Below are 22747 nucleotides of genomic sequence, written 5' to 3'. Positions count from 1 at the left end.
TCACTACAAATTGATAATGGATAAATCAAACAATAACATTCAAAATTGAATGGAACTATCCTCCTCTAGTATGGATTGGTGTTAACAAATTGCGGGTGTATCTAGGGGTAGGGGGTTAGCAGAGTTCACGTGAACCCATGCTTTCCTTCTAAGATTATATATAGTAGTGTTATATTTCTTAAAAAAATATTTAAATATAAATTCGTGAATCCACACTCGAAAAATCATAAATTTATAATAATGCGATGATAATTGAGTGCATCTCTCTAAATGAAGTTAGAAATTTAAATCTTATATTCTTCTTCTTCTTTTTTTCTTTCTAAAATTGGGTTACAACTCCGTAAGTGGGTAAAATTTCCAATGTGACATGCTTAAAAAATTAACTACTTTTGATGTTTTAATTATTTTATTATTTGCTTTAGTCTAAAATTTTCAAGCATGTCACATTGAAAATTTCTAATCTTTTTTGAGAAAATTACACAAAATAAATCAAATTGTGAAATTATTTATCCAAATTGGACTCAATTCAAACTATTTAATCTTAATAAACTCATGACTCAAATTATTTACCCTCTTACCCCACTTTTTTCTTTTTAATTTCGCGCATGACATCATGCTGACGTCAACATCATTGCTATGAAATAATCATTTGTGATATTCCATCGATATATTGATACTATATCGGTATCATATAGGATTGAGCTTAATTCTTTGTTATACTTCGTCGGTATATTGATACCCTATTGGTATCATATAAGATTGAACCTTTTTTTTTAACAAATGAAAATAAAATAATTAAAAGAAAATTATTAAAATCACAATCTTATTTATTAAACTCTAAATTAGTAGAAAATATATTCTTTGTGATACTCCGTCGATATATTGATACCATATCGATATCATTTAAGACTGAGCTTAATTCTTTGTGATACTTCATCGGGTATATTGATACTCTATCGATATCATGTAGGGTGGGCGCTGACGTCAGCGCGCGAATTTTAAAATAAATTTATGTCATTTTAAAATAAAAAGGAGATATGAAAGTAATAGGGCATTTAAGAGTAAATACTTTTTATTTTTTGGGGGTATGTGTTATTTTTCCATCTTTTTTTGTACGGTAAATTTTTTATGTAATTAAATCAAATGTGTATATTAAAACCATTAATACTAGATGATATAACATACATTCAATTGGTTTAACGGATCTCAATATCTTCGACATGGAATAAAACTATATATATACACTATTTGAATAGATATGAATTAATTTCTGACCCATAATTTTAAATATTTAAAGGATCTGATCGTCTTTGAGTCCCAACTTTCGTTCATTATTAATGAAAACATCCTAGGCAAATGCTTACGCAGTTTTTCGTCTTTCATAAATCCAAGAATTTCAAATCTGACTATGAAATACGAATGCCCCCGACTATCCCTGTTAATCATTACTCCAATACCAAAGGCTAACATAATATGACTAAAAGCCTATAATGTTATCCCATGCTAATGTATACAAAGCATAGTGTACCGTCCCGCAATCGTCAACATTAATTTTTTGCAATTCCGGGAATGAGACAGTATCACATTTGGCCTCTATGAGCCTAAGTATTAGTGGCAATTTGTAGTGTTAGTGCCAATTCGTATGAAGCCTTGAGGGAGTATTCAACTTCCCTTGAGAATCAGCCTAAGTCCCTGGAAGAGGCTTTTATCTAGCAGGTTACCAAAGATCTCTGCAAAGCTGCACCTGAAGGGACTTTTTGCCATTTATAATAAGCAGATTTGACAAGTTCCACCAATCCATTCCTGATTTGATTGTGATAGCTGTGTAGGACTTTTCTTTTTGGAAATTCAAACTCCCACACTTGTATGTAATTTATATAGGAGCATAAGTCCTTAGGGACTGATTGTATCTTTTTACTCTTGCAATATATCAGAAAATTGACACTTGCCTCCAAAAGTCTTGTTCACTTTTCTTTCAAAGTTCTTAGTGTTTGTTGCTTGTGTTGTTTAACTGTCTTGCGTTAGCATGAGTTATTTGTGCTTCTGGACTGTTAGGATTAAAACCTTGTGTGGTGTTGTTAGCCTTTTAGGCTGTCCTACGTGCCTTCAAAAAATAGGCTTGTGACAAGTGGTATCAGAGCAGGTTTCAAACATGATGGCGAAGTCACAACACAACAATGAATAAGCTGTTTAGAGGGACTGAGAGGTTTGAAAGGATCCTTCCAAGAAATGTGATAAAAGTAGGTGAAGAGAACCTTCCTAACCACCAACCAGTGGCAAGAGCCACGTTGCTGAGGAAGAAGACGTCTCAACAACCAGTCACCTTGACGAAAAGATCATTGGCGTTGAGATTGGTTTGGTGGCCTTAAATAGGCGTATGGTTGTTGTTGAGAACAACTTTAGTTCTCTTGAGTCTATTTCCTTTAAAGGGCTTGATGAATTCAAAGAAAACCTTATTAAGCAGGGTGAAGAGCATAAGGAGGGGTTGACCAACCTTAAGCTTAAGCTCATAGAAATTTTGTCCGCGTTGGAGGAAAATGCGCTCACAGGTGGGCGTGGTCCGGTGACTGTTCGAGAGACTAGTATTGAAGCTCCTAAGCCAAAAGAGTTTGTGGTGAAATGAGTTCTCAAGATTTTGAGAACTTTCTATGGCAAATGGATGCCTACTTTGAGCACGTTAATATTGCTAGTGAAGCTATCAAAATTCGAACTACTGCCATGTATTTGATTGATATGACCATATTGTGGTGGCATAAAAAGAAGGCCGACATAAAGAAGGGAACTTGTTCTATTGATTATTGGGACCAGTTCAAAGAGGAATTAAAATGACAGTTTTATCCTCAAAATATGGTTCACAAAGGGCGCAGGAAGTCAAGAGAGTTAAAACAAACTTCCTCCATTTGTGACTACGTTAAGGAGTTCACAAAACTTACTCTTCATATTTTCAACTTGACGAGTGAGGACTTGTTTTTTTATTTCTTGGATGGCCTCCAAAATTGGTCCAAACAAAAACTCCAAAGGTGACAAGTTAATGACATTGATGAGGCGATAGCAGTGGCTGAATCATTGATTGATTTTTGAGCTGATACGTCAAAAGAAAGGGACAATCGAAGCAAAAATATTCCTCACAGGGTGGATAACAATAGGAACAAAGGAAAGTTCGTTCCTAATTGAAGCATCGATAATAAAGGTAACAACCGCAACCAGCCTTCTAATTTCCGCAAGAACTGTGAGGATCGAAAGAAAGACGTTCCCCACTGTAAGGGTTGTTATCTTTGTGGCTAGAATACCCATGTTGCCTGCTACTGTCCTTTATTAATAAAATTGAGTGCTACGGTTGCTACTCAGAAATAAGAACAGGAGACGATGTAAGCCGATGGACCAATTGATGAGCGTGGCAGACAAGTTAATGTTGTAGATAAGGGAAAGAACAACATTGTTGGGTTGTTCAATCATATGACCTTGGCTGCTATTTCTGCTCAGCTGCCTCGTGTGAAGCTGCGTGAGTCTTTATTTGTTAATGCCAAGTTGAATGGCAAAGGTGTTCGTATCATGGTGGACACTAGTGCAACACATAATTTATAATGGAAGAACGAGCCAAAGATTTGGGTCTATTGTTTATGTCCAGCGACACATTGTTGAAGACCGTCAATGCCTTCTCCACAACTATTAATAACTATGCTCCAAGAGTGCAATTTGTTTTGGGAGAGTGAAAGGGGTTGATGGACTTCACCGTCGCTCCAATGGATGTATTTGACATTGTATTGGGGCTGGAATTTTGGTATGAGATCAATGCATTTGTTTCGCCGTATCTCAATCAGCTCCATATTAATGATCCCGAAGGTTTGTGCATGGTGCTTCTTATTCGAGTTCCATAAAGAGGGATGCACATGTCTGCTATGCAATTAGTGAAAGGGTTTAAGAGAGATGAGCCAACCTTTCTTGCCTCTTTGACCGGAGTCATTGAGAATGCTATACCAACATGTATTGATCAAGTCCTTGATGATAATAAGGACGTTATACCGGAGGAACTTCCCCAATGGTTGCCACCCAAAGGGAAGTTAATCATCAGATTGAGCTCATTCCTAGAGCGAAGCCACCTGTCATGTCGCCTTATCGCATGGTGCCCCTGAAATTGGAAGAATTGAGGAAGCAACTTAAAGAGTTGCTTGATACTGGTCACATTCGTCCGTCAAAGGCACCTTTTGGGGTTCCTGTTTTGTTCTAAAAGAAGAAGGAAGGGACTCTTCATTTGTGTATCGACTGTCGTACTCTAAACAAAAGAAAAAGTATTCGATCCCTTTAATTGAGGATCTATTTGATAGGTTGGGCCAAGCCAAAGTGTTCACCAAAATGGACTTGAGGAAGGGCTATTACTAAGTCCGTATTGCCGAAGGAGATGAACCCAAGATGACTTATGCCACTCGTTATGGGGTATTCGAATGACTGGTCATGTCATTTGGCTTGACAAATGCTCTTGCGATGTTTTGCACATTAATAAACAAGCTATTTCATCCCTATTTGGACCAGTTTGTGGTTATTTATTTAGACGATATTGTGGTGTATAGCAACAACATGGAGGATCATGTGGATCATTTGCGTAAAGTGTTCCAAGTTTTAAGGGACAACGAGCTGTGTGTAAAGCGTGAGAAGTACAGCATTGCACAACCTATTATGCATTTCCTCGGGCATACTATTAGCCATGGTGAGATAAGGATGGATGAGGATAAAGTGAATGACATCTAATATTGAGAGGCTCCAACGAAAGTACCCCAGCTACGATCTTTCCTTGGCCTTTCCAATTATTATTGGTAATTTATTTTTGCTTACTCTGCTATTGCTACTCCTCTTACCGACCTGCTAAAAAATAGGCTCTTGGAATGTTATTTGTGGCACTATGTTAGTTCTAATCATAAGGACTAGGAGAAGTTGCTTGATACTGCCAGTTCTCCTATAATTTTCACTAAAGCGAGGCTACGGGGAGAAGTCCATTTGAGTTAGCTACTGGTCAGCAGCCAACACCCCGCAATCCTTGTTCGTCAATTCAAGATTGAAGAATTCAGGTGCATATCATGTGGCCAAGGCTTGGGAGGAGAAAATTGATTTAGCCAGGTCATATCTCAATAAGGCAGCTCAAAAGATAAAAATGTTTGCTGATCGAAAGAGATGTTCGATCAATTATCGTATTGGAGATCGAGTTATGGTGAAACTCAACCTCCAACAGTTTAAGTCACTGCAGAGTTAGTCAAAGTTTGATCAGGCGCTATGATGGACCCTTCGAGATCACTGCCAAAGTTGGCAAGATCTCTTATCGGTTAGACATGCCATATCATTTGAAATTATATATGGTCTTTCATGCAAGTCAGTTAAAGCCTTATTTTGAAGATGTGGTGGATAAGGATCGCATGCAGTCTATTCGGGCTCAAATTTTTATTACTCCACAAGTGATGGACAAGTAGATCGAGGCGATTATCGACCACCAACTAGTTTGAGGTAAAGGCTGGAATAATTCAAATGCCCAATGCCTTGTCCATTGAAAGAAGCATCATCGGAGGAGGCGTATTAGGAGAAATATGAAGAGTTGTGGCAGTTTCAGGAATAAGTCCACAATGATTTATAGGTGTGTGGTGCCACAGTTGTCAACATTAATTTTTTTTGCAATTACGGGAGCAGTACAGTATTGCACTTGGCCTCTACGAGCTTAAGTGTTAGTGTCAATTCGTATGGAGCTCTGAGAGAGTGTTTAACTTCCCTCGAGAATCAGCCTAAGTCCTTTGAAAAGGCTTTTATCCAGCAGGTTACCACAAATACCTACAAAGCTGCACCTGAAGGGACTTTTTCCCATTTATAGTAAATGGATTTGACAAGTTCCACCAAACCATTCCTGATTTGGTTGTGGCAGTTGTTTAAGACTTTTTCCTTTAGGAATTCAAACTCCCACACTTGTATGTAATTTATATAGGATCATAAGACCTTGGGGAAAATCATATTGTATCTTTTTACTTTTGCTATATATCAGAAAATTGGCATTTGTCTCCAAAAGTCTTGTTCACTCTTCTTTCAAAGTTCTTAGTGTTTGTTGCTTGTGTTGTCTGACTCTCATGTGTTAGCACGAGTTGTTTGTACTTCTGGAATGTTAGGACTGAAGCCTTGTATGGCGTTATTAACTCTTTAGGTTGTCCCATATGTCTTCGAAAAATAGACTACTGACAAGTGGTATTAGAGTAGGTTTCAAACATGACATCGAAGTCACAACACAATGATGAAGAAGCTGTTGAGAGGGAGTGATAGGTTTGAAAGGATCCTTGGCTGCTATTACTGCTCAGCCGCCTCGTGTAAAGCCGCCTGAGTTTTTATTTGTTAATGCCAAGTTGAATCGCAAAGGTGTTCGTATCATGGTGGACACCGGTGCAACACATAACTTTATAATAGAAGAGCAATCCAAAGATTTAGGTCTATTATTTGTGTACATTAAAACATTGTTGAAGACCATCAACGCCTTCCCCACGACTGTTAATGGCTATGCTCCAAGAGTGCAACTTGTTTTGGGAGAGTGGAAGGGGTTGATGGACTTCACCATCGTTCTGATGAATGTATTTGACGTTATGTTGGGACTAGACTTTTGGTATGAGATCAATGCATTTATTTCACCGCATCTCAATCAGCTGTATATTAATGATCCCGAAGGTTCGTGCGTGGTACCTCTTATTCAGGTGCCACAAAGAGAGATGCACCTGTCCACTATGCAATTAGTGAAAGGGTTTAAGAGAGGTGAGCTAAACTTTCTTGCGGCTTTGACCGGAGTCTTTGAGAATCCCTTGAGGTAGTAGCTCTATCACTGTGTATTTGAGTAAGTCCTTGATAATAATAAGGAAGCTATGTCGGAGGAACTTCCCCAACAGTTGCCAACCCGAAGACATGTTGATCATCAGATTGAGCTCATTCCTTGGGCGAAGCCGCCTGCCATGTCGCCTTATTGCATGGAGCCCTCAGAATTTAAGGAAGCAAATTAAAGAGTTCCTTGATGTTGGCCACATTCGTTGGTTGAAGTTACCTTTTGGGGCTCCTGTTTTGTTCCAAAAGAAGAAGGAAGGGAATCTTTGTTTGTTTGACTACCGTGCTCTTAATAAAGTTACGGTGAAGAACAAGTATCCGATCCCTTTAATTGCAGATCTGTTTGATAGGTTGGGCCAGGCTAAAGTGTTCACTAAAATGGACTTGAGGAAGGGCTATTACAAAGTTCGGATTGTCGAAGGAGATGAACCCAAGATGACTTGTGTCGCTCGTTATGGGGCCTTCGAATGGCTGGTCATGTCGTTTGGCTTGACAAATACTTTTGCGACAATTTTCACATACATGAACATGTTGTTTCATCCCTATTTGGACCAGTTTGTGGTTATTTATTTGGATGATATTGTGGTGTATAGCAGCAACATGAAAGAGAATATGGATCACTTGCATAAAGTGTTCCAAATATTTAGGGACAATGAGCTGTGTGTGAAGCATAAGAAGTGCAGCTTTGCACAACCTATTATACAGTTCCTCGGGAATACTATTAGCCATGGTGAGGTAAGGATGGATGAGGATAAACTGAATGTTATCCAGTATTGGGAGGCTCCAACGAAAGTACCCAAGCTACAATCTTTCCTTGGCCTTTCCAATTATTATCGACGATTTATTTTCGCTTGCTTGGCTATTGCTACTCCTCTCACCGACCTGCTAAAAAGGGTCATTAGTGGGAATGGAGTGATAAGTGCAGTGAGACATTTGAAAATATCAAGGCTGTTATAACTAAAGAGCCGATCTTGGCTCTCCATGATTTTACAAAAGTGTTCGAAGTGCAAACCAATGCATCTAATTTTGCTATCGGTGGTGTGTTATTGCAAGATGGTCATTCTATAGCTTTCGAGAGCATAAAATTAAAAGATACCGAAAGGCGTTATATGATTCACGAGAAGGAGATGACTGTCGTAGTCTATTATCTTATGACTTGGCGTCATTATTTATTGGGAGCTCATTTTATTGTCAAAACGGATAACGTGGAGACAAGTAACTTCCAATCTCAAAAGAAGTAGACTGCCAAGCAGGCCCGTTGGCAAGACTTCTTGGCTGAATTTGATTATACCATTGAGTACAAATCGAGGAAGGCTAATGTTGTAGCCGATGCATTAGTCGCAAGGCAGTGTTGGCAACTCTTGTGAGATCGATAACCAGCTAAATTATTGAATCTATTCGTAAAGGCATGTAACATGATCCCATCGCTAAGAAGCTTCTTGACTTGGCCAAGAAAGGCAAGACAAAGAAGTTTTTGGGAGAAAAATTGCCTGTTATATACTACCGGCAAGCGTATGTACATTTCTAAGTGGGCTAACCTTACGTGTATACTGATCAAAGAGGGACAGGACACGGCATGGGTAGGTCATCTAGGGCAAAAGCAGACATCGACGTTGTTGGAGTCCTCTTATTATTGGCCCTGTATGCAGGATGATATTGAAGTGTATGTGCGCACTTGTCTCATTTGTCAATAAGATAAAGTTGAGAACAAGGCGCCTAGTGGATTGCTTGGACTGCTGCCATTTGCAGAGAAACCATGGGACAACGTCACCATGGATTTTATAAATGCTTGTCGAATTCTGTTTGGTTTGGCACTATTATGGTCGTTGTTGATCAGTTCTCGAAGTATGCGACATTCACTGCCACGACGACTAGTTTCTAGGCTAAAGAGGTTGCCCGTCTACTTTTTAGGACGTTGTCAAGCATTGGGGTATCCCCAAATATATTATCAGTGATCGTGATCCTCAATTCATTGGGGCTTTTTGAAAAGAATTATTTGGGTTGCTTGGGTCAAAATTTCATATCTCGACCAGCTTCCATCCTCAAACGGATGGGCAAATGGAGCATATTAATGGGCTCTTAAAATGTTATTTGTGGCACTATGTTAGTTCTAATCAGAAGGACTAGGAGAAGTTGCTTGATATTGCCCAGTTCTCCTATAATTTGCACTAGAGTGAGGCTATAAGGAGAAGTCTGTTGAGTTAGCTACTGGTCAGCAACCTAACACCCCGCAATCCTTGCCCGTCAATGCGGGATTAAAGAATTTGGGTGCACATTATGTGGCCAAGGCTTGGAAGGAGAAAATTGATTTAGCCAGGTCGTATCTTGATAAGGCAGTTTGGAAGATAAGAAAGTTTATTGATCGGAAGAGGCATCCGGTCAATTATCATATTGGGGATCGAGTAATGGTGAAACTCAACCCCAACAATTTAAGTCACTACGGAGCGTTAGTTAAGGTTTGATCAGGAGCTATGAAGGACCCTTCGAGATCACTGCCAAAGTTGGCAAGATATCATATTTGTTAGATACGCCACATCATTTGAAATTATATTCGGTCTTTCACACAAGTCAGTTAAAGCCTTATTTTGAAGATATGGAGGACAAAGATCGCACGCAGTCTAGCTAGGCTCAGATTCTTATTACTCCACCAACAGTGGAAAAGCATATTGAGGTAATTATTGACCACCAGCTAGTTCGAGACAAAGGCTGGAATAATTCAAGTGTCAGTTACTTGTCCATTGGAAAGGAACGTCACCGGAAGAGGCATCTTAGAAGAAATATGAAGACTTGTGGCAGTTTCGAGAACAAGTCCAGAATTATATGTAGGTGTGTGGCACCGTGGTCATCGCCAATTCAGGCGGGGTAGAGTGTACCGCCCTACGATTGTTAACATTAATTTTCCGTAATTTCGAGAGCGGAACAGTATCTCACTTCGCCTCTATGAGCCTAAGTGTTAGTGCCAATTTGTATGGAGCCTTGAGAAAGTGTTCAACTTCCCTTAAGAATCAACCTAAGTCCTTGGAAGAGGCTTTTATCCAGCAAGTTACTGTAGATCCATGCAAAGCTGCACCTGAAGGGACTTTTTGCCATTTATAGTAAGCAGATTTGATAAGTTCCACCAACCCATTCCTGATTTGGTTATGCCAGCTGTTTAGGACTTTTCTTTTTGGGAATTAAAACTCCCACACTTGTATGTAATTTATATAGGAGCATAAGTCCTTGGGGATAATCAGATTGTATCTTTTTACTCTTGCAATATATCAGAAAATTGGTTGTCATGCTCGGGAGGGTACCCTAGACGTGACCGGCACTCGAAGACCATTTCTGATCCCCAAGCGAACCACTTGGTCCAATTACACATCTATTCAATATCAATCAACCAGCGAAAAGTTTAAAATAAAGAAATAATTTGGCGGGCAATCCAAATCAATTATCTAACTCAAGAAAGAAAGGTCATGAGCCAACAAATCAAACTCCGATCTTTGTCATTAAAATAGTTTGACAAGAATAATTCAAGGAAAGAAAATACTCAATCGACCCATCACTATCTAGTCTATGAAGCCTCTATCACTACTATCTAATTGGTGCCAATGACATATTCATGGCTACCTCAAATCAAAATAAAAAGGGCTAACTCGACGCAAGAATAACATAAGCGATGTCCTCTGAATGTAGGGGAGGACTCACTAATACGCTGAGTGTGTATAGATCCTCGATGGTGCTCCTACTGACGATCTCTTAAACCTGTCTCTGCATCATGAAATGATGCAGGTCCAAATGGACGTCAGTACATGGAATGTACGAGTATGTAATATGGCAGAATGAAAACATACCTCAAGGAAGAGTAACGTTGATTCAAATATCTCAACTCAAAAAGATAAGAGAGACTCAATCAAAGTGTCATAAGTCTAAAGTAAGAATGCATTTTTAGACAAAGACCAATCACATTCCATACAATCCAATCCAATCGTACACTATCCGATCACATATCATTTAATCCAATCCATCACATATCACCTACTCCAATCCAATCATACACAATCCAATCATATATCCTCCAATCCAATTCAATCATATACAATCAACTCAACAAACAACTCAACAATTAAGTCAAAGGACTCAACTCAATAAATATACAAATTAGAACTTAGTAATGTGATATAATCCAACTCAATTATCAACAAGCTCAATCAAACCAATCAAATCAATGTATAATCCACTCAATTTGAGAGTTTCTCTAACCGACAACAATCTCACCACCTATATATAGGTGATGCACAACGAGTCACGCCGTTGCTCCGTCCGTTCATACTTGTCAGGGTATGAACGACTCAAACCAATCATGGATCCGTCAATCAATCAAGTCCTATCATTTCAGGACAATGAAATAGGGAAACATTCGACACGGTACAATCCCTTCCTACGTTGGCGGCGTAGTTTATGGGATTCGAGTATGGACTATACTCTTACCCAATTCGGTGCTCGATACTCCTCCCAAGACTCAATACGCGCATAGATATTGAGTAAAATATTTAAAATACCCATTTAGTCTTTTAGGACTTAATTTCAAATCAACTCATTTAGTCTCATTGGACTCTTTTCAAAACTCAATCAGTCTGGTCTCATTGGACCCTCTTTTAAATCGACTTATCTAAATCATCAAACTCTTCTCTTCAAATTTGATACCATCTCAACTCAATGGATGTAGAGAATATTATGCATTTAAATATAATTCCAACTCCTCAACTCAAACTCAAAATAAATATTTTAATAAAAAAAGTTACTCAACTCATTTATACTTAAAATGTTCATGTTCAAAAGAAATTGAAGGACTTCTCAAACCCAACTCATGCTTAAACTCTTTTAAATCATAGATAAAAATATTCATTCTTTAAACTCAAAAATAGTGTATAAATAGTTTATGCAAAAATGCTCATAATTATTTATTTAAAACTCCTTCTCAAAAGATCATTTATTTTCAAAATGCTCATAAGACTCCAATCAAATTAAATTGTGCAAATTACATATCACATAATCACATTAAACTCCAATCTACTTCATCACACAACATCCACATCAACATAACCTCTTCATTCACATCATCATCAAACATCATCATTCATAAACTATTCCAATTCATTCTTTTCATTCCAATCAATACATATACACAAACCATCCATCTCCAACTCAAGACAAATTATGACCAAAAAGAAATCTCATCTTGGGATCATGTGAATGAATACATGAATTCATACTCTCAACAAAACTCAACTCAAGAATACCATCAATACCTATGAATTTATATACAACAATTCATTTGTAGTCAATAATATGAAATATAACTATTTAGTCATTCAAGTCATGAAAATCATCATTCAATTAATAATATATATATAAAAAATATATTCTATAATTTAGGAAAATTCAAGAAAATCTTCATAGAAGTTTCAAACCTTTCACAATCTTCATCCAACACATCTATGGAGCATATAGAAGAAATCAATCCATATTTTAGGTTAGCCTTACATACCTTAGAGTAGATTTTGAAGAAACCTTGTTGTTGGGTCTTCAATGGAGAGCTTGAATCCTTGAATTTTTGAAGGCAAATCTTGTTGGAGATGATTTGAGAGAAGAGGGTGAAGGTTAGGGTTTCTTTGGAGGTGAGGAGGCTGAAAAAAATGAGCCTAAAATGTTCTAGGTTAGGATATATATGTTTAGGAAAAATGTCCAAGTTGCCTCTCCTCAAAATCAGGAAAACTGGGCAAAAATCTTGCTGGCGCTATAGTGGCGCGTCGCGCCACTGCAGCGCCAAGTCAAAATAAGCTTAAAACCCTGCACATCTAATAGTGGCGCGTCGCGCCAAGGACCAAACTACTGAGGCTGTTTTCTGGCGCTATAGTGGCGCGTCGCACCACTGGAGCGCCAAGCCTAAATTTCCTGCAGTGATCGCCAGGCCTGAAATTCCTGCAGTACTAGTCTGTAGTAAAATTGTCATAACTTTTGACTCCGAACTCCAAAAATTACAATCTTAGTGGCGTTGGAAAGAAGACTCAAAGACCTTTAATTTGGTAGTTCGTGGTCCACCCAGTTTATTATATTCTAGGAGATATGGTCGTTTGAAGTTGACCCTCATATTAACTCCTCCGAAAACTTAATCGATTGGAATTCTTTAGACTCGGTTTGGTGCTAGAGATCCCTTATGACCCCTAAACAGATCTAACACACTCCAAATACTGAGGAATTAATCCTAACTCATATATATAATTACAAGTCCTTCAGTTCGAGGCTACACACACGTGAAGAAATGTTTGAGTCTTTGTAAAAAAAAATCCGGGGTGTTACATTGGTACTTGCCTCCCAAAGCCTTGTTCACTTTTCTTTCAAAGTTTTTAGTGTTTGTTGCTTTTGTTGTGTGACTGTCTTGTGTTAGCACGAGTTGTTTGTGCTTGTGGACTGTTAGGACTGAAGCCTTGTGTGACGTTTTTCGCTCTTTAGGTTGTCCCACGTGCCTTCGAAAAATAGGCCCATGACATTAGGCTTGCTTTGAGCACTCTAATTTCTTCAAAGCAACAACGTCGGATGCACGATCCCCACCAAGAGTGCATCGCCAACAGAAGGGACGAGACGATCGGTGTACACCTAGGGAAGACTGAACAACCCATCTCAAAGTTCAACTACGAGTTTTTTAACTGCAACAACTTAAATATACGCTATATGAGCTGGAATTACTGCGGCTGCTGGCACCAGACTTGACCTCCAATGGATCCTCGTTAAGGGATTTAGATTGTACTCATTTCAATTACTAGACTCATAGATCCCGATATTGTTATTTATTGTCACTCTCTCTATATATATATATAACTAGTATACGTACCCGTGTGTTGCGCGATCAGTTGATAAACGTAATCATAATATTGATTTATTGACAATTTTAAAATTCAACTTATTATAAAATGATATTGTAAAGTTTATATGAGATAATAGCATTTAGATCCTTCATAGGATATAATAAAAAACTTATGAAAAAAATTAATATATAAGCTTAGTTCATTGTCTAAATTTGACAATAATAATTTTTAGCATCATTTAATTTAGTTACTTTTTCAAATTATTTAAAATCATAAATATTCTTACCCGGTTCATATTATTCTCTTATTAGAATAATAAAGATATAAAAAAATTTAAACGATAAATTAAAATAATGATTATAAGTTTTTATCCCTTTTTTTGTGTCATCCTTTGCATATATTTTATTTTCTTTTGTGATACTCTAATTAGTTTTTCCTTTTCATTATTATTCATAATTGGTGGGGAGTTCAACTTTTACAACAAAGTTAACAAACAATTCATCCAAATTTCGAACATTGTAATGAAAATCCTAATACCTACTATTCTAATGTGATTTGAAGGATTATCATTGCTCCTCAAGATCGAAAAATGATCTGCATATTTATCGAAAAAGGAAATAAATCAACTAACAAACTAAATTATTATGCTTAGCCTTTTTCTCTTTTTTTTCCCTAGTACAATAGGAGCAACTTTTTCTAATAATTAACGCATATAATTTGGATTGATCACAATAATAATCTAATAAACTGTTGCGTACATCTTATTGTCGCAATATCAATAAATGCTTACTAAAGAACCAAGTAACATTATTCATTTGATTGAAAAAAGAAAAAAATACGATCAACATAAATATTATATTACAAATATAAGTCAAATTTTATATTCAGAAAATATAAAACCTTCTTTTGAAGAGCTCTATGCATATCAAACAAATCCAAAGAAAAAATATATAATAAAAAAGGGAGTTTTGATTTCATGAAGAAATATATCGACAACATAATATTTTTGTGAGTGAAATTTTGACTCGTTTGTAGTTTATCCTCCTAAATGTAGATATATAGATATTGAAGTTAAAATTTATAATTATTATTGCACTGTGTTATTCATAACCATCCGAGTAAAACTGTCCTATTTTTCCGATTATACTGTATTTTTCATTTTTAATTACCCTGATTTTATTTTTTGTTAGATATTAATTTTTTTTTAACATTTCTTTATCAACACTATTATAAATTGTCGTAATTGGTGGAACAATCCATTTTTTAAGAAGCATGTAAATTCAACGTATATTAAATTAATTTTGTTTTTATTTAAACTAAATATCAAAATTTGTAAAAAAATAAATTAAATAGGTAAAAAGTAAATGACGTGGGAAGTTAATATATATGAGTTTATGGAAATTTTTGACTTCTATTTTTTTCCATTATTTTTAAAGTAGTTTATATAGGGCCTAGGGGTAGCTAACCATCTTTTTTAAAAAGTTAAATTTGAATTTTAAAGTAATTGTTTTCAAAATTAATATATTTACTTAAGAATATGTACTAATCATATTCTTGATTGAATAAACCAACTTATATGTTGCACGTTTTATTTACTTTAACTTTTATTTTTTTTTTAAAAAATAGAAGTGGGAAGTTAATGCGTAGTTAGGATTTTTTTAATTTCTTTTTCTTTTTCATTATTTTTCAATGTGTAGTTTAATAGAAGTAGATCATGTCCAGAATAATTTTAAATAATTTTAGTAATAAATATTATTTTTGTGGTATTGACACGTGGTATTTTTTTGCATCTACTACGATTATATATATAGATTGACAAATGTAGGTGGGACATTGAATTATTTTTTTTATTTTCTAACAATCGTATTTTGGTGAAGTTTAAAACTGTAGCAATTCTAATTGATCTCGAATTCAATAAACAAAATGATTTGGATAGATATAATTTATTTATTTTTTAAAAAAAAGTAAAAAAGAAAAGATTCTATTAGTTGCTAAAAAAACGTGTTGTTTTATTTCAAATAATTTTTTTGGAAATATAATCTCCTATAATTGAAAAAAAAAGGGTCATGAACATTGTAGTGAACATTTAATCTTCAAAACTATCTTATTCCCATTCCTCTACCTTGTAATATTATCTAACGATTAAAAAATGTTGGAGAAAATAATGTTTAAGGCAATACTTTTAACATACAGAACATTTTTTCATATCATCTTAACCTTATATCCATCATTATAATAAACCATCACAAAACAATTAACCATCCTTTGTGCGCAGATCAGGGTTGTGTCAAAGTCCAATTCTAGGCTTACTTTAAGGATAATATGATTATATGCATATAAAGAGATGTAAAATTAAGAAAAGAGGAGACAACAGAAGTTGGAAAATGAGCAATAGCAGTATTATTTCATCCTAAAAATATCTAATTTCGAAAATGCAAAATTCATGTAGCATAAAGAAACAAACAAAAATAGCATTTTACCGATAAAAATAGAAAAGATCTGAAAAGGGAAAAGAAGAAAGCTTTGAACTTGTTAATCAAAAGAATATCATCAAAGTGGGAATAGAGAATCCAAACAATAATATTTTTTCTTGGCTTTTGATAATAATAATTATTATTATTATGTGTGGAAGCTTTGGCATATCATCCAAACTTTACCACAATATTTTTGTATACTCATCCACGAGTACCATCTGACTTTATAACTTTGAGAGCAACATTTAAGCTTTCACTGTAATTTGTGTGGCGGTGAGTATTTTTGCAACATTAACTTGTGAATAATCTTTTCTCAATTTTTTTTTTGTATGTAGTGCTACACTCCTGTAAGGTTCTGCTATTGCATACCCATGAGTATTTTGCTCCTCACAAGCCATATGTCTATTAGTGTTAATGTCTCAAAATGACCTCCACATATTGCTGCTATTTCATCAAATTAATTTTGAGTTGAAAAAACTCATTTACAAAAATGTGATTGACTGAAGTAGAACCTCTGAAAATCAACAATAAAAAGGAGATTATCGAGATGTCTAGTACATATTTGATTTGAGTAAATGTACGAGGAATTAGAAAGCAAATTTTATCAACCAAAAAAGAGCAAAAGAAGGAATTATGAGATTTTGGCAGATAAGAGTTTTGAGAAACAAATTTTTTCGTGCATATGTAAGTAGACTATTTAATTATGAATCGCACATATTCTTTTAGTAAATATATTAATTATGACTTTAATAGACAAATCTACATAAAGGAAATATTGAATAATAAATAAAAACCTCTTTTACTCTCTCTGATATTGACCCCTTTTTAAAAGTGCAGTTATAACTTGATTTAACTTCTTAAATTATTATTTATTATTTAAAATAATTACAGATAATTGATAATTTTAATTGTACAGGAAATTTGGAAATTTTATGATGCACACGTGACAGTTTGCTTTTTAAATGATTTTAGTATATTCTATTTGATCCTTCAAATACCTATGAATTAGGGGCATTTTTTTTACCGTATATAGAAATTCAATTATTCTTTTAATGTGTCCCTATGATTTAGGATCATTTTTTTAGGAAGAGTATAACGTAGTTAAATACTATTAAAATTTGAATTTTCAAAAACGGTAAAAAGTTAAAGATTTTAATAATTTTAGAAAAATTAGATATTTAGTATTTTTAAAGTTTTTTTTAGTGTTTGCAATTTTTTATTTTTTTAGATATTAAATTAATTTTATAATTCATAAATTCTATTTTTGGTGGGGGAGGTTTTAAAATTGCCTATTTAAATTCTAATTGTAATTTTAAAAATATAATTTTATGAAAAAAAAAAGAAACACGGTAATTTAGTTAGTTACTCAATTTTTATTTAAATAAAGAATTTAAAGTTTTTAAAATTTTTAATTTTTAAACAGATCATTTAATTTTTTATTTTTTATTTTTTAAGTAATTCTTTTTAAAAAATTATTTCGAATTTTTTGTTTTTAAATTTATTATAATTACAAATTACAAATAATTTATTTTAATTAATAATAATTACAGCTTTTTTGGTGGCACTGACATGTGGCGCTTTTGCATCTCCTATTATGACATGTATCTTTTTTTTCAAATTACTTAATTAAATTTTTTATTTGTTGTTATTTAAAATATGAAATTATGAGAAAAATTGTGGCGCTGACATGTGACGCTTTTGCTTCTCCTATTATATATAGATAGATTATATATACATAATTTGAATAGATATAAATTAATTTTGGATCCATAATTTTAAATGTTTAAAGGATTCAATGATAAAAATCTAAATATCAAATCGATTAAATATATATCTTAAATTCACTTTTTCATAAAATCCTAGATACTTATTTGGAACCAAGTGTAAGTAGTTACTCATTACCATTTTCTCGCGTTATTCATAAAATTATAGAACATGTCAATTCTTCAATGTAATCGTCCAAACTAATTTGATCAAAAAATATTTTTAACCACAAAACCGATACTCCAGGTCAGCAAGTTATCAAACCACTTGGCACTTTTTGATTGGGCATCATATTATGGCCTCAAACGGCATATCTCCTGGTACTATATAAATGTATTGAGCATGGGTCTCTATTTGCATTTATAAACACACAAAAAAGCAAACAACCAAAAAGATAACAAACTTGTAGCTGAGGAGTGAAAGATAAGGAAAGAAAAGAAATGGCATCAGCATCCCTCCTCAAGACATCACCAGTCATTAACAAAACTGATTTCATAAAAGGTCAGGCCCTCCGCCAGCCATCCGTCTCCGTCTCCGTTGTCCGGTGTCACCCTTCCGGACTAACTGTCCGTGCCAGCTCCTACGCTGATGAACTCATCAAAACTGCGGTACGTAATCTATATATCTACCTCTACTCATTCATGAATTTAGCTGATATGTTATTTTAATATATTGTAGCAGGTAAACGATTAATTTAATGACATAATACATAAACATGTCCGTCCAATATAGGCTTACTTGTTCAACTTTATATAAGTTTAAGTGTCTATTTGTACATACCTAAAGTTGGAGGGCATAGATGTTAGCAATAGCGGAGCCAGAATTTCGACTAAGGGCTTCAAAATCTAAAGGAGCAGACACAAGAACTAATCGAAGGGGATTCAACATCTACTATATATACATAAAAAATTATTTTAATCATGTATAAATAGTATAATTTTCTGCCGAAGGGAGACAACAAGGTGGCTCCGCCACTGGATGTTAGCTAAGGCCAAGTTAAAAGGCACTATGCCTAATTTAATCAAGTACAATTATTGCTCTGTTACTTACTAAGGTCTTGCAAGATTGCAGTTGCAATTACCATCTCACTATATTTTAATTTCCATTGCTAATTAATATATCATTTTATGGAATATCTGTCAAACAATAAATTAAAGTATGGTATGGTTACATGTACTAGCTTAGCAAGTGGCAAATAACTGATATAAACTAATTGTAGAAAACTATTGCATCTCCTGGTCGTGGAATTTTGGCGATGGATGAGTCGAATGCTACCTGTGGGAAGCGTTTAGATTCAATCGGACTAGAGAACACGGAAGCTAATCGCCAGGCATACAGGACCCTGCTTGTTTCAGCTCCAGGACTCGGTAACTACATTTCAGGTGCCATCCTTTTTGAGGAGACACTTTACCAGTCCACTGTTGATGGAAAGAAAATTGTTGATGTACTTGTTGAGCAGAACATTGTTCCTGGAATTAAGGTTGACAAGGTAAAAACATCATCACTACACACTTTGATTTAGATATTTAGTTGTCATGTTTAACAAGTTATGATTATTAAATGAAAACTACAGGGTCTAGTTCCCTTGGTTGGTTCAAACAATGAATCTTGGTGCCAAGGTCTTGACGGCCTTGCCTCGCGCTCTGCTGCTTACTACCAACAAGGCGCTCGTTTTGCTAAATGGTAGCATATTATTCTAATTGAATGGAGTTTTAACTCAATGAAGAAACAAATGTTTACTTTTTTTATCATCTTCAATTCGTTGTGCATCTTACAGGCGTACTGTGGTGAGCATTCCCAATGGTCCTTCTGCACTTGCAGTGAAGGAAGCAGCCTGGGGTCTCGCTCGCTATGCTGCAATTTCTCAGGTAAGCTTGACATATAAATGAAATGAAATGTTATATAATTCGACATGATTAACAGAGAAATTTTCGTGGGCAGGACAATGGGTTGGTACCAATTGTTGAGCCAGAGATTTTGCTTGATGGTGAACACAATATCGATAGGACCTTCGAGGTTGCCCAAAAGGTGTGGGCTGAAGTTTTTTTCTACCTTGCCGAAAACAATGTCATGTTTGAAGGTATTCTGTTGAAGCCTAGCATGGTCACCCCTGGAGCAGAATGCAAGGACCGGGCCACCCCAGAACAAGTTGCTGATTATACCCTCAAGCTCCTCCACCGAAGAATTCCCCCTGCTGTCCCTGGAATCATGGTAAGTACGTATTACATAACGAGCTAAACTTGTATGCACTGATAACTAACTATTTATTTATTTATTCATACAGTTCTTGTCTGGTGGACAATCTGAAGTGGAGGCTACTCTTAACTTGAATGCCATGAACCAATCTCCCAATCCATGGCATGTATCGTTCTCATATGCAAGAGCCCTTCAGAACACATGCCTCAAGACATGGGGGGGAAGACCAGAAAATGTTCAGGCAGCTCAGGAAGCTTTGCTTACTAGAGCAAGTGCCAACTCTCTCGCACAACTTGGCAAATACACCGGTGAAGGTGAGTCTGAGGAGGCCAAGAAGGGAATGTTTGTCAAAGGATACGTTTACTGAGAAATTAGAAAGTATGTACATGTTTTCATGATCGATCTAGTTGCGGTGCATAAAAGCTGAATGCTGTCTTTGTTCATATAACATGTACCTTTAGCAACTATTGACATTCATGCTAATGAGTTTCAGTTTTATGCTATTCATTAAATTCTTCTCCAGATTAAGCTAGCGTTTGCCCCCAAATGCCATAAAATCAATAATATTTGTAAACACATTATTTTCCTATCTATGTTTTACCAGTTTTCCCCTGAAACTTTTGATCTTTTCATACACAAAGCAACTAAAAGTATGTCAGTTTTACCTATCTAGGCAACTAGGATTGTTCATCTGTAGCAATTGGAATTCTCAAGTAGGGATACACTATGGCATTAATATCCTAGGTGTTCGCAGTTTGGTTAAAAATCGATTCAAATTGATTTTTGTATGGCTTTGCTTTGGCTTGGATTTAAGATTTAAAATACTTGATAATATTTGATTTGGTTTAGTTTTATTAAAAACAAATCCAATAAAAAAATCGAACCAAACTGATAAATCGTATACATAAAATTTATAATTATATATACACAATATATTATTTTTTATAAATACTTTGTGTACTATTTTGTAATAATTTTATTTATTTCTAATACAAGCTAATGAACTTTAGACTTAAAGCGCATTTATTAAAAGAAAGTCATTGGTCCAAATTCACTTATCCAAAGAATCAACTATGAGATTCACCTATGTAATATTATTTTGTACTTCTTATCAACTTTGTTCACTTGATTAAAATTTATAATAGATATTAATAGATTTTTTTTCCATAATCCAAGAAAATTATATCCACCACAATAAAAGATAAGTAGTGGGTTATAAGATGGAGAATTCTTTTCTAACATTAGGGGAAAACAATAAAAGAGAGAATTATCATTATGTTTGTTAAAAAACAAAAAAGTCAAATCAAACCAAAGACCAATAAATATGAATTATATTTGGTTTGATTTTATTTTAATAATTTAAAATCTGACCAATATTAGCTTGGTTTTGTTTTACCCAAAAATCAAACCCTAAACTCTCATAAAAATTAAGTAATAAATTATCTCTTGATTTAAGATTGGATCAAATCGTTCACCAATTTGTTGTTTCTCTGGTTGAACTTGCAAGGGAAGCTGTGCATTAAGCCCGCTTTATTTATAATTTTCGGAGATGGAAGGATGTATCTGTCTTTTCCAAAGCCAATTTATCCCTTAGTGGTATGGGTGGAAACTTTTGAGCAACGGGAAAGTGTTTCACGCTAAGTTGATGAAACTTCAATGCCCAATATCCGAGAGGCAAGCTAGAGAGGAGAGAGGCGAGAGGCGATTTTGTATTTATATATTTGTTTGGTAATTGTATATATGTAATTATTATGTTTATGTATTATTGAATACAATTGTAGTAACGAATACAATTTGTATCAAAAAATATTTTTTATACAATTGTATTAGCGAATACAATTGTATCGATACAATGTTGGGTAAATATATATATATGTAACTAGTATATATATGTATCAGTGCATACAATTGTATTCATCAACAAATACAATTGTATCGATATTGTATCAAGTTCAAGTGTCTGTTGGATAATTATATGTATGTAACTAGTATGTATATGTATCAATGAATACAATTGTATTAATGAATATAATTGTATCGACGAATAAAATTGTATCAATGTTATGTCAAGTTCAAGTGTGTTAACGAAATACAATTTGTATCAACAAATACAATTGTATCAATATTGTATTTCACAATAAATTGCACCTATATTTGTATACATTTGTTGCCATGTGTATTTGTATTTTGTATCTTTGAAAGAAAACATTCATTTGTTGCCACGTGTATTTGTATTTACTGCCTTGTGTGTTTGTATTTGTATTTGTTGCCATGTGTGTATTTGTATTCATCTGTTGTCATGCGTATTTGTATTTTGTATAACTGAAAAGAATATGTATAATTAACAGTTAACATTTGTATTTGTATTGAAATAGAGTGAAGAAGCGAGAGAGAGGGGGGGGGGGGCAGAGAAAGGCGCACGCGCAATAGAAAAGAGAGAGGCGAGCGAGAGAGGGAAAAGAGAAAGGGGGAGAGAGAGAGAGAGCGAGATATGAAGTAAGGAGAGAAAAAATAGCAATAAAATCCTAACTATTACTATAATTATAATTCTTTCAAACTATAGTAGTGTATAGTAAATACATACATATCACATATTTGCCTTACTACATAATTTTTCCTACTTTATGTGCT

The 22747-nt window shown here is 34.8% G+C and overlaps 1 protein-coding gene across 1 annotated transcript; it reads left to right on the top strand.

The window, feature by feature from the left end:
• The first annotated feature begins 18282 nt into the window (after positions 1 to 18282).
• LOC129872983 (fructose-bisphosphate aldolase 1, chloroplastic) lies at positions 18283 to 20638 on the top strand. Its single transcript, XM_055947956.1, has 6 exons — positions 18283 to 18528; positions 19140 to 19409; positions 19494 to 19603; positions 19698 to 19788; positions 19862 to 20131; positions 20205 to 20638. The coding sequence occupies exons 1-6, from the start codon at positions 18361 to 18363 to the stop codon at positions 20481 to 20483; spliced, it is 1188 nt and encodes a 395-aa protein (XP_055803931.1). The 5' UTR covers positions 18283 to 18360; the 3' UTR covers positions 20484 to 20638.
• Positions 20639 to 22747: the final 2109 nt, after the last annotated feature.

This window comes from Solanum dulcamara, chromosome 11 (genome assembly GCF_947179165.1).
Source record: "Solanum dulcamara chromosome 11, daSolDulc1.2, whole genome shotgun sequence".
NCBI lineage: Eukaryota > Viridiplantae > Streptophyta > Magnoliopsida > Solanales > Solanaceae > Solanum > Solanum dulcamara.
The sequence above is the reverse complement of the archived record's forward strand: the minus strand, read 5'-3'. Positions and strand labels throughout refer to the sequence as shown.

Excerpts from the sequence above, each read along its gene's own strand:
- LOC129872983 (XM_055947956.1), top strand. The coding sequence starts at position 18,361 with ATGGCATCAGCATCCCTCCTCAAGACATCACCAGTCATTAACAAAACT. Across the intron at positions 18,529-19,139 it reads ATGAACTCATCAAAACTGCG|AAAACTATTGCATCTCCTGG; the intron begins GTACGTAATCTA and ends AACTAATTGTAG. Across the intron at positions 19,410-19,493 it reads CTGGAATTAAGGTTGACAAG|GGTCTAGTTCCCTTGGTTGG; the intron begins GTAAAAACATCA and ends TGAAAACTACAG.